Below are 12,831 nucleotides of genomic sequence, written 5' to 3'. Positions count from 1 at the left end.
ATAGCCCTCTTCAAACACTTTTTAAAACAGGATAATGTACTCACGTAATTTCAAAGTTCATAGTTATTAATAAGCCATTAAGGGCTAAACAGACTTTTAATCCGATGCTTGAAGGAGAAGCGAACAAAGCAAACTATTGTCTGTCAGCTCTCCCTGCCATGCTTCAATCCACTTTAATCAAAGTCAGGTTCATGCTAAATGGGCTAAGGGGCACCTTTTCAGGTGATGGCTTTCTTATATTTAGTGGAGGGGGCAGCCACTGCCCCTATTCAACCTCAGCATCATATCCCTCCCAATGGCTGTTGCTGGTGTCTCCCTTGGGTTTCTTTTTTGACTGTTAACCTCTTTTTGGACAGGGAAACATCTTATTTCTTTTTCTATGTACTGCTTTAAAAACCTTTTTGGGGGTGGGGTTTGAAAAGCAGTGTATAATTGTTTCAATAACAAATTATTGCTGTTACTGTGTTTTGTTCCCAAACAGTTTTGAAAATGGGGTTGGGACTGTAGCTCAGTGGAGAACACCTGCTTCGAATGCAGAAGGTCCTGGTTTCAATCACTGGCATCTACTCTCTAGGCAGGGCTGGAAAGACCCTTTTCTGAAACCCTGGAGAATAGTGTAGACCAGGGATTCTCAACATTGGGTGAGTCCCCAGATACAATTGGACTTCAACTCCCATAATCCCCAACCAAAGGCCACTGGAGCTGGGGATTATGGGAGTTGAAGTCCAATAACATCCGGGGGCCCAACACTGAGAACCCCTGGTGTAGACAGTCTGGATCTAGAATCTAGATGGCTCAATCGTCTGACTCGATATAAGGCAGCTTTGTGTGTCAGAACAGAGCAGGCCCTGCTGCAGAAAAATGCAGCACCCGTTCCTGTTTCTACCGTGTTTTCCCGAAAATAAGACAGTGTCTTATATTAATTTTACCCCCCAAAAATGCATTAGGGCAATTAGCGGTACATCAGAAATTACTGCTAGGTCTTACTTTCGGGGTAGGTCTTACTTTTGGGGAAACAGGGTATGTGCATCTGTCTCCAGCCTTCCTGATGCCCAAACAAACAAAATTTGTGTCACTGGTGAAAAATGATCGCAAAATCATTCCTAACTCTCAGTCCAGAAGGGGGCAGTGATACACACTTGGATTCTTGGATTCAAGTTATTCTTGTAAATTGGATTCTTCTTGCTATATAAAAAGTGCCAGTGGAGAAACCGGTGGCATCCATCAGACAGTTTTGGGGTGAACTCACTTGGATGGCTTTAATATGCCCAGCTTGCAGGTGTCTGAGGCTGTCTAGAAAAGGACTGTGTTGCTTCTGTGGACTGTGCAGCACACAGTATGCAGTTAGTGCTGTTAAGAGAGGTCTCTGAGCCTTTACTCCATTGTTTGGGTGGTTCTTGTTCTTGTTGTGCAAGTAACCCAGTAAGCTGCCTTCTCTTGAATCAGGCCATTGATCTGTCTAGGTCAGCATTAACTACACTGACTGGCAGGGTTTCAGAGAGGGGACTTTCCCAGCCCTACCTGGCGCTACCAGGGACTAGACCTGGACCTTCTGCAGCATGCCAAGCATGCCTCCCACCACTGAGCTGGGCCCCACTCCCTAAAACCCGTCCATTCCTTGCAGATGGCTGACAAATCCGAAACAGGGACACTAGAAGGGGAGGAGTTTGTGCTCTTCTACAAAGCGCTGACTCAGCGGGATGAGGTGCTGGAGCTCTTCCAGGAGTACTCAGAGGATGGCAAGAAACTGACACTGCTGGAATTTGTGGACTTCCTGCTGCAGGAGCAGATGGAGGGAGAGGATGTCGATGAGCTGGCCATGGAGCTGATCGACCGATACGAGCCGTCTGAAACAGGTTGGGACTGACTGGGAGGTGATGATTAGCGGGTGGGAAGGGAGAGCTGTTTGGTCCATAATGACATGTACAAGCATCCAGGGTTAATGCAGGTTGGCTCTGAAGTCCTGAAAGGGCATCACTTGCACTTTTCTCTGGACAACACCAAATCCTGAAAGAACAGAAACTCCCAGCCTTTTCGGGTGGGAGGTAACATTAGTGCAATTCTCTCTCCAACAGATTTCTGCAAAGCATATACCAGTACTGATATCAGTTTCACAACTCTTGTTTCCATAGGAATTCTTGCCGTATCTGCTTTCCCTGGCCTCCCAAAGGCTCCTGTTTCATTGGCTTTGTCTATTTCGAAGGTCTGACCCTTGGGGGAACATCTCCCTTGATGTTTTTGTTCTCTCTCTCTCTCTCTCTCCATTGGCCCTCTCTTTCCACAGCGAAGGCGCGCCACTCCCTGAGCATTGATGGCTTCCTCATGTACCTGTGCTCACCAGATGGCTCCATCTTCAACCCTGAGCACAAGAAGATCTTCCAGGACATGTCGCAGCCCCTCTGCCATTATTTTATCTCCTCCTCCCACAACACATATCTGATGGAGGACCAGCTGCGAGGACAGAGCAGCGTTGAGGGATATATCAGGTATCATGATCAAGGGCAGATGCTAATGTGTTTATCGCAGCAGCAACAGAGCCATGCACAAGAAGCCCTTCGTTTTTGACCTCTCCTTCCTAAAAACATTGCTTATGCACTTCATCTGGGAATAGTACTAGACCCTATAGTAATACTGTCAGCTATAGGTGGATTCAGATTCTCAGCCTTCCAGAACCTGGGCTGGAGCAGAGTTCCCTGAGCCCCTGATTTGCTGTTGGAAATAACAGATATCCATATCCAGGTCTAACAAGGCAGTAGCTGGAAGGAAGTGCTCAAAGAAAATGTTGAACCAGCAAAGGCTGGCTGTAAATGGAGGAGAGAGCCAGCGTGGTGTAGTGGTTAGAGTGCTGGACTAGGACCGGGGAGACCCGGGTTCGAATCCCCATTCAACCATGATACTTGCTGGGTGACTCTGGGCCAATCACTTCTCTCTCAGCCTAACTTACTTCACAGGGTTGTTGTGAGGAGAAACTTAAGTATGTAGTACACCGCTCTGGGCTCCTTGGAGGAAGAGTGGGATATAAAATGTAAAATAATAATAATAATAATAGTCCTATCCCTTTGTGGAGCTTAGGCTGGCCCAAAGCAAGTGCCTGAGCTTGGCCTCCCCGTCTTCCTGAGTAAGCCCACTGGAAGAGAAGCCTTGAGCAACCAGGCAAGCACTTCACCTCAGGTGTTGGAGTTTGGTCCTGGCATGGCCATGCCTCTGGGGCCCCAGCGGTTGATGGAGGGGGTTCTAGGGACAGCAGGAGTCTCATTGCGGGGGGGGGGGCATTCAGAGGAGTTCCAGGGCTTCTCAAGGAGAGACTCTGCAGGAGAGGCAACCAACTCTGGCTGCTCAGGGTCTGTTGAATCTAGGGGGTCTTGGCTGGCGGGTGCTTGCTCATCCTGCTCCTCTGAGATGATCGTCTCTAGATCAGAGCTGAGGAGGATCTTTACAACAGGCCTCCTAGGGCCCAAAATGATACTTTACTGGTATAGAATCCAGAGGAAGGTTGTGGTATGCGAGGACGAGGCAGTGGAATGGAATCAGCAATATTAATCATTCAATGAAATTGATATTATGTACAGAGGCAAGTGCAGACTGCTTTTCAACGCTCTTGCTGCTGGCTGTTTGTTAGCCTAGCTTCTACTCCAGGACTGAAATACAAGTAACTATAGCCCCATTCAAAAGCTGGCCTGGATTGAAATACAAGTAATTATAGCCCCATTCAAAAGCTGGCCTGGATTGACCCAAAACGACACAACTGGCTCTTTGCCTTGGTCCACCCCTCCCTAACATGACTAGCCATTGTCCCTTCCTGTTCCTTCCCCTTAGACTGCCCAACAAAGTACCTGTTGTTTGAGGTCGACAGATTCCCATCCTTCCTTTGCTCCTCCTCCTTCATGCTTTGCCTCTGGACTCTGCAATCCTATTTGGGGCTTCGCACCACTCATCAATGCTAGTAGCTAGGGGAGAGGGGACCCATATTTGCCCCTCTCCCTGGTGGCCCCTCGTAGAGAGGGAGATAATGAAGAAAATAGGGAGGGGTGGAGCTGGAAGGCCCTCAGGAGCACAAGTGTGGCTCTGTTGAGAGAAAGTGGCAACCCTATTCATGCTGAGAGCCCACCAAAAAGAAAAAGAAAAAAGAGAATAGCTGCAGTATCTTCAGTCTAAGTTTAGGAAGCAAAGAGATGCAGTCCTGTGATGTCAGCAAGACATTCACACCCCACAATCCCTGGGTAAGTTTTTCATCGTAAAAATTGTCCCTTTTAATTTAATAGTGTAATAAATGAATGTATCCGTGCATGAGCATTTGACTTTAAAAGGTAAACAGGCTGCCTGAAGTAAGCAGTCGGGGATGGGGGTGTGAAGCTAGACTGGTGGCTGATTCAACATTTGATTTGCTGGTACGCACACAGCTGCCATTTCAGCTGCAAGGCTGGAAGGAAGTTGGGCTCACCATGTGGCTGAGGGACTCGCAGGAATGAGTTCTTTTTTTATTTTGGAACTACCTTTGCCCTTACTGTGCTGTGCCTAAACTTGAAACCAAGAGCACAGGAGGCTGTCATTTGGAAATGCCCTGACTCAATACAAAAACAAGGTGGTACCCTCAGAGATTTAACAGAATTTGAAATAATAATAACTAAAAAGACCAAACATTTACTGGGTATTATATATAAGTTGCTAGTGAAGTATGATTCAGAATCAGAACAAGTGAAAGACTGCATGATTAAATGGATTCAGAACCTCAACAAAAACAATAGATATGCAACAATGGGAATTTCAATGGAAAGTCAATATTAAATTTACAGTGAATAACACTCAAGAGAAAATTGATATAAAATGTTTTTTCTTTTGTACTGTTTTTTAAAATGTCTCTTTTATACTCATTTAATGAAAAGAAAAAAGGGGGGAGGGGAAGGAAATGCTCTGACTCATCAGCACCACGCTCTTAAAATGTGGAGACGTTCCTGCCTGATTTAATCGGTGCTCAGGGGGGCACAGTGAGGCACAACTGGAGAATCTTTTTGCTTCAGAAGACATGGCGTGTACAGAGAAAGCAAAAGCAGGTTCCCCATGTTGTAGGCTAACAGCCGCCTATGTGCAATAGGGAGGGATAATGGATTGCCTTCTCTCTGTGCAGGGCTCTGAAGCGGGGCTGCCGCTGCCTTGAAGTAGACTGTTGGGATGGGCCTAATGGAGAGCCCATCGTCTACCATGGTCACACCTTCACATCCAAGATTCTCTTCCGGGAAGTAGTGACAACCCTTGAGAAATATGCCTTCCGGGTAGGTTGGACTTTCTGCCACAGAGCATGATGATTCTCTCTGCCACAGAGGCGTAACTATAGGGGGGGCGGGGGGGGCACGTGCCCCGGGCGCCATCTTTTTTGGTCACATGGGGGGCGCCGTCATGACCAATTTTTTTTAAATTTTTTTAAATTTTTTGTTAATACAAATGTTTCCTGCTCAGTGCAGCAGTGCTGCAGCAGTCAAGGGAGCGCGTCGGTGCCCCCTTCCCCACGAGCGGTCCCTTCCGCGCCGCCTGCGCCCCCCCCCCGCATTGCTTTGCTGGCACCTGGCGGCCAGTCAGTGGCCTGGCTTGGCAGCGGCGGCGGGCGCTTGTGAGGAAAAACCTAAGTATAATGTAGTATGTTGGGGGGGCGGGGGGCGCGGTGGGGGGGGGACATTTCAGTGCTTGCCCCAGGCGCCGTTTTCCCTAGTTACGCCTCTGCTCTGCCATAGGGGAAGGGGTCACTAGGAGGAAGGAATGGCAGAGGATGCATGCAAGGGAGGATATATGAACAGAGCTGAGACAGAAGGTGAATAGTCACAATACTTTAATGAGGTATTGGGGACTGCTAAGCTGCAAGGAGTGGGGGATTTTATTGTGGCTGTGTTCTGTTCTCCATCTGAATTGGTGCTCTAATGTGGTCTTGGAGATTCTGGGGCTATTCAGGCGATCGGCAAAACCTGGGCTAGGAGGGCCTAGCCCGATTTTTGACAGTCGTAAGAACCACGCAGCTGAGCCCGGTGGTTCTAGAGCGGGTAACCCGCTCGAGAACCCCTGCCTTAAAACCAGGTTTGCGGAACGAGCACTCCACGAACCTGGTTTTAATTATTGTGAGTAGCTGCGGCGTGCCTTCGCGCCACGCCTACTCACAAGTAGACCCCTGGAGGGGAGATGAAAAGCCGCCTCCCAGCTCCGGAGGTCTCCCCAGTATGCCCTGAATGCTTGCACAGGGCATACTGGGGCTTCCGGGGGCCACGCAGCCCCCGAGCTCCCCAGCCCCCGCCAGCTCCATCTCGGAGCCGACAATCATGTGGGCGGCCAATCCAGCTGCCCAGGGCTCCCTCCCTGATCGTGAGCAGGGAGAGAGGGCTTAGCCCGCTCTTCCCGCTCACCGCCCCAACCAGGTCTCACGGATCGTGAGACCCGGTCCTCTGTGGTGCAAGCCTGGAAGAGTCACAGAGATTGCTCATGGTACTCCATTAGCATGATACACACTATTCAAGAGTGTTATTTGTCCCCTTCTATGAGAGACCCATAACAATTGGCCAGTTATATAAAGATTTTTGTTAGCTGCATTGAGTCTCTCTTTCTGGAATGAGAAAAGCAGAATTAAAATCTGATTGATTTATTATTATTGATATTAGGAAGCAACCTGTATGCCAAAGAACCAAATATACTTCCATTTGATTCCATTCCTTTCTTTAATCAAATTGGATACATCTCTTACCACCACTTCCTGTTCCAAGCAGCTGGGATGCCATGGTTTGCCACATCTCAGCAGTGGCAAACCCTTCCCACTCCTTGTCTGTTCCTGCAGAATCAATTTGTGCTGGGTATAAAAACAGCTCACCATCCCTCTAGGACCTGCTTCAGTTCTAGTAGCCTTTCTCCCCTCTTTTTCTGTCCCTGTGCCCCATCTCTACCTTCCAAAACTCTTCGGCCCTCCTTGAACTTCTTGTGACCTTGATCACACAGGTTTCTGACTACCCCATCATCCTGTCCATTGAGAACCACTGCAGCAGAGAGCAACAAGATATCATGGCACAACAGCTGAAAGGAATTCTGGGAGAGAAGCTGCTCACCACCACCATTGATGGGCGTGTCCCCATGCAATTGCCTTCACCTGAGGTAGGGAAGTGGAGTGGTTGACCTTTTTAAAAAAATAAATAAATCAAACTGGGCTTAAAAAGTGTTTAATTACAATTATAGGGCAAACAGTTATAACAGCATCACATGCCCCAATGTTTTTCATCAGTCTGAAACATAAAAAGGGGGTCCATGAGAAGAGGAGGAGTCAAAGGTGGGGGGAACTGGGGGGACCTCAGAGTTTGGTGCACGATAGGTGAAGAGACTGAGTGGGTTCCAAAGGAGTGTTGGGAACTAAAGTTTGTATGGGAACCACTAAGAGGAACTTCACTTAGAAAATGAAGAGGAACAGAGTCAGAGTGACTGTACTGAGGAGATTTCAAGGTATGTGGGAGGTGTGTTGGGGGCAGAAGCAGGAGGATAGATAAAGCCCTGTTGAAAGTTTGAGTGACAACGCATTGGAGTGTTGTTTTGGAGGGATGTTTGCTGGAAGCCCAGGAAGGGCTGACATAGCTGTGGTGAAACTGTGGGAGAAACATGATGTTTTACTTGTGGACTCACTAGAAAATGACAGCCTGGCAAGAGCTGCTGGTGGCAGGGGAATTCCACCCCCGTTTTCTGAATCCCAGTGCCTGCTTTGTTATGGGACTTCTCTCCTCATGCAGGAACTGAAGGGCAAAATCATTCTGAAGGGGAAGAAGGTTGGGTATCTGGAGGATTCTCTGAATGGGCATCCAGACGAAGTGTCTGAGTGGGAAGATGTGGAGGAGGAGGAAGAGGAGGGACCAGAGGCAGAGGAGGAAGCCCTGCGCAATGAAGAGAAAAGGAAAGAGAAGGTATATATGGGCATCTTGAGCAGTGATGTAGTTGCCGATTCAGAAGTGCAGGTGCTCTCCATGATAGCACCCATGGCCATGCCCACCCCAACAGCCAGAGACGTAAGTTTTGGGCGGTATAAAAATATGTTACATTTTTAAAAAAACAAAAAACGATTCACCATCACTGCTTCTCACTGTCATCAAAAGCTCCCCTTCTTGGAATTCTGTCTGCCATGCATCTATTAAGTAAGAAGAACCCTGTCAGGGAAAAGACGGCAACCCTACACTTCTATTTTTGTTTGTAATATGTAGGAGGCATTCACATATCTGCAAGCACAAATAAGATATAATTTGCAAACTGGTTTTGCATTCTTTGCAGAAAGCCAAGCAGTCCCTTTCCATGGAGCTTTCTGACTGCATTATCTACTGCAAGAGTGTGCCCTTCTGCAGCTTCCAGCACTCTCGTAGCCACTACAAGCCCTATGAGATGTCCTCCTTTGCCGAATCCAAGACTCGCAAGCTCATCCGAGAGGCTGGTAAGAAACAGGGCAGGGGTCAACTGGCAAGCGAGACATTTGGACCAAGCAGTGGTGGGCATATGAATGTAAAAGCTGCCTTGTACAAATCAAACCATTCATCCATCTAGCTCAATATTGTCTACTCAGACTGGCAGCAATTTCTCCAAGGTTGCAGGCAGGAGTCTCTCTCAGCCCTATCTTGGAGATGTCGGGAGTGGGGGGACTTGGAACTTTCTGCATGCAAGTGCTCTTCCCAGAGTAGCCCCATAAGGGGGGTATTTTGCAGTGCTCACACATGTAGTGTCTCATCCAAATGCAAACCAGCATGGACCCTGCTTAGCAAAGGGGACATTTCATGCCTGATACCACAAGACCAGCTCTCCTCCCGCTTCTCCAACCCTCTTCTCTGAGTGGCAAGAAGATGTAGCAGCAGCACAATTGGATTTTGGTTTCCTTTGATTGAGAGAGCATTGGGGATTTATGGTGTCCTTGTAATATTTGCTTTTAAAATATAAATACACAAGTCAAGCAGAGTGAAAGCAAACAAATTCCTATAAGCAGGTAGCAAATCTGTTAACTCTGCATTGGATCCTCAGAGAGTGCCTTGTTCATCCCTGTGGCCTCAGAGCACAATACTGAACAATGCTTAAAGGAGGTAGGAGTATGCAGTGTGCACAAATCAATTTTTGCAATTCGATTCAAGCTTGAATCAAATAGCAAAAACTTGAATTGATTAGTCAAATAGTTGGCTTGGCCAGCTGCCTCAACAAATCAATCTTGAATCACTTGGCCGCCATTTTGAGGCCCATTTTCCCAGGGAAAACGCGCCTCACAATGGGCTTTGAATTACCCAAATCAATTTGGGTTGAATCGGGGTGTGTGTGTGTGTGTGTGTGTGTGTGTGTGTGTGTGTGTGTGTGTGTGTGATTCTCCACAACCCAGAATCAGGCCCTCTATTTTGAGGGCAATTCAATTCAGTGTTGAATTTGCGAATCACTCCTGATTTGACCCAAATCGATTCAATGTCAAATCGAATTGCACACCCCTAGGCAGAAATTCCATTTCTTCCTGCCTACACAACCGCTGCTTTGGGTGAATCAGGCTTTTCTGCCACCTGACTCTTTCAGCGGCCCACCTGCCCTGTAAGGAAGGAGGAGAACTATCTTCTTCAGACCCTTCTGTGGCCTGGTACCCATTCATTCCAAGTCTACTTTGGAATAGGTCTGTTGGGAGAATTCTAAATGGCAGCCCTAATTTAAAGGCCTGCCAGCCCAAATGCCTTCTCACCTTTCACTGCAAAGGGCAGTCTTGATTCCCTAACTATTACTGTGCTTCATACCTCCTGCAGGGAATGACTTTGTCCGCCATAATGCCTGGCAACTGACACGGATCTTCCCCAGTGGGCTGCGGACTGACTCGTCCAATTTCAACCCTCAGGCGATGTGGAATGTGGGGTGCCAGATGGGTATGCATGAAATGGAATTAAAGGGAGATTAAAAGGGGAAAGGTCATGCTTGCTCTTTTTCTGAAGTTCTTTATGTCCTTGTCAAAATTCTGCATAGCAGAAACCTCCATTCTGTAATTCGCTTGGCATCTTCCAGACCACTGCTCTTGGGGCCACTCTCTGATGGGAAGGAAAAGGGATATTGTCCACTATTCCAGCCACTCACATCTGGCCACGGTTCCCTGACTAGCCTTTGGCTAGTATTAGCTTGTTGAATTGAGGGAAGCAGAGTTCATGATTCCCTTTTGAAAGAGCTTGCTTTTCTCAGTATTCACTTGCAACATTCCCCAAATGCCATGCCTCTTGCAAAACTAGTATTTTCTTCTTTACAACATAGTTTTCAGCTTGGGATAGCTTCTGGAAAGCACGGACATGATTTTTTTTCAGAGAACATGGCCTAAACAATTTGATTTAAAATCAAGTTACCATAAAGTAGTTGCAAGGGTCAGCAAGAGGAATGAGCGGATTGAATATCTGAAACCCCAAAAATAGCTTTAAAAAAAACAACCCCAGTCACTAAAAAACCTCACCAACCGCAGATACTCAGATCATGGTTGATGAGACAGGACATAATTTTCCTTTCGCGAATACTCCAAATTGCAGTTGGCAAGGGATGACTGTATTGGAATACTCAGTATGTTTATGTTTTATTCAGTTCATATCTGTACTGGAATACTCAGTATGTTTATTTTTTATTCAGTTCATATCCTAAGGCTTCGATGGCATTGCTGCTTGTATGGGGAGGGACAAGGATTTCCATAGCTTTCAATGCAATCCCATACAGGTTTATCTGGAATTAAGTCTCATTGTGTCCAATAAGCATATATAGGTTTGGAATCATTATTTCTTCGGCTGTCTGCAGTCTTGCAAATACAGGTGTATAGGACAGGGTATGTTGGGAGTCAGAGCTAGGGAATAGAACCAGCAGCAGCCAGTGAAATGGAGCTGGGGTGGGGACATGCTAATTCATTGGTATCACCTTGGTGCTCATCTGGCACTCTGTAATGGGTAGTCTGGGCCTTAGTCTGCATTTTTAAGATGCCTTGCATGAAAGGAACTGGCAGATCTACCTCTGCCTCATCTGTCTCTGTTGCTACAAGTCTGAAAGAGATGTTTGTGTTCTCCTTTCAGTGGCCTTGAATTTCCAGACAGCTGGTACAGAGATGGACTTGTATGATGGACTCTTCAGTCAAAATGGCTGCTGTGGCTATGTATTGAAGCCGAGCTTCATGAGGGACACAGAGACAGCCTTCAGCCCTGAGAACCCCCAAAGCAGGGGTGATGGGAGCCCCCTGAGCTTCGCCATTAAGGTACTGTGCGAGCCTCTTGCCCTAACAGGGCTTTGGGGAATATAGAGAATCACTTTTGAAAAGCTCTCTCTCCTACTCAGACCTCTGGTCTATCTACTCCACTATTGCCCACTCTGCCTAGCAAAGCCTCTCTGGGATTTTTGGCAGAGGTCTCCCCCAGCTCTGTGTTGCCAGATATCTTTATTTAGCTGGCATTGCTGGGGTTTAAAACGGGAAATTTCTGCATGTCATCTGTGGCCCTTGCTCAAGCTTTAAATGTTATGTTTTGCCTACCTCATCTTTAGGGCTCAAGACTGGTTATAATACAAAATAAAATGAAGTATTGATTTAATAGTTTTAAGAATAAATGGGCTATGTAGGAACACAAATCCACCTTGAAGGGCCTGTTCTTATCATTTATTGAATTGAAATGGCATGTGATTTCTAGTAGGAATTCCATTAGCTGAGGTGACATATATAAAAAGACCTTGATCAAGGCTGTCAAACCCCCAGACCACAGGCTGGATCTGACCATGCGGCTCCTTCCTCCAGGCTTCTGACCTTCCTTTCTTCCCCATCGTGCACCCAAGACAAGCAACAGCCAGCTGGCCAACCGGCCAGCCAGCCAGCGCACTACTTGGGGAGCCGCTCCGGCGTCTCTTGCGAGGCATGGCATACCCAGCTGCTGGGGGCTGCCCTGCATGCCTCTTTGGCCATGGGACTGCTAGGCTGGCTGGAGAGGTGGCGGTAGTGGCCGCTCCTCCTCCGAGGGGCGTAGGGAGCTTACCTCCGGCTGGAAGACGAAGTCCCGCCAGTGGGTCCCCTGCCCCTATTCGATCTTTAAGCACACACTCAAAGCTCACACACCCCAAGCAACACACCCTGCATCTGATGTCAGATTCAGGGGGCATGGCCAATATTGTGGATGGGGCCAGTCAGCCCCTGCAGAGTTTCCCCAGTCAGCGGTTTGTTGAATCACTGATTGGGAGCTTTTTTCTCTGCTCCATGTGGACTGGGGAAACTCTGCAGAGGCTGACCGTCCCCTTCCCCATCCCCAGTATTGGCCATCAGATGCAGGGGACTGACTGCTACTGCCTGGGAGAGGGGCAAGGGGGTGCCCTGTCCGAGGCCGGAGAGGTGCTTTAGTGGCCTCACCAGACCCTGGTGGCCAAGGGATGGTCCCCACCTTGCTCCATTGTCCCCACACCCCTGCCTCTTCCTCCAGCACCTGATTCGCAGCCTGTCCCTGGCCTCAAGGCGAGGAAGGTAGAGGGAGGGAGTCCCAGCCACACGCCTCCGGGTGGGTGCTGCCCCACTCCAAAGCCACTGCTCCCCTAAGCATCGATTTGGCTTGCTTTTGAGTAAATCCCTTGCTGACCACGAAGCTACTCCCTCCCAGAGCAAGCCAAACGATCAACTCCATTTGGCTGTGCAACACCATGGTGTTCAAAGGGGCTTACTCCTGAGTAAGTGGATTATAGCCTGACATCTTAGGCATACTTACTCAGGAGCAAGTCCCAATTTTCAGCTTAAGTAAATCCTGCATGGGCCTTGCCCCCAGGAAAGTGCAGTGAAGGAGGGTTATACGGCCTTAAGCAAGTCCCCTCGTGTGAAGTGAAATG

General features: G+C 48.0%; 1 protein-coding gene across 2 annotated transcripts in view; it reads left to right on the top strand.

Annotated features, from left to right (window-relative positions):
- Window positions 1–12,831, top strand: part of PLCD4 (phospholipase C delta 4) — a 56,100-nt gene that overhangs the window by 30,703 nt on the left and 12,566 nt on the right. For both annotated transcript variants that reach the window (XM_053286132.1, XM_053286133.1), the window contains 8 exons: window positions 1,625–1,856; window positions 2,285–2,486; window positions 5,126–5,270; window positions 6,970–7,122; window positions 7,746–7,916; window positions 8,278–8,434; window positions 9,765–9,881; window positions 11,052–11,230. In XM_053286132.1, the coding sequence (XP_053142107.1) occupies window positions 1,625–1,856; window positions 2,285–2,486; window positions 5,126–5,270; window positions 6,970–7,122; window positions 7,746–7,916; window positions 8,278–8,434; window positions 9,765–9,881; window positions 11,052–11,230 (1,356 nt within the window). The remainder of the gene's footprint in view (window positions 1–1,624; window positions 1,857–2,284; window positions 2,487–5,125; window positions 5,271–6,969; window positions 7,123–7,745; window positions 7,917–8,277; window positions 8,435–9,764; window positions 9,882–11,051; window positions 11,231–12,831) is intronic.

Source organism: Hemicordylus capensis, chromosome 1 (genome assembly GCF_027244095.1).
Source record: "Hemicordylus capensis ecotype Gifberg chromosome 1, rHemCap1.1.pri, whole genome shotgun sequence".
In the NCBI taxonomy this organism is placed as follows: Eukaryota; Metazoa; Chordata; class Lepidosauria; order Squamata; family Cordylidae; genus Hemicordylus; species Hemicordylus capensis.
The sequence above is the reverse complement of the archived record's forward strand: the minus strand, read 5'-3'. Positions and strand labels throughout refer to the sequence as shown.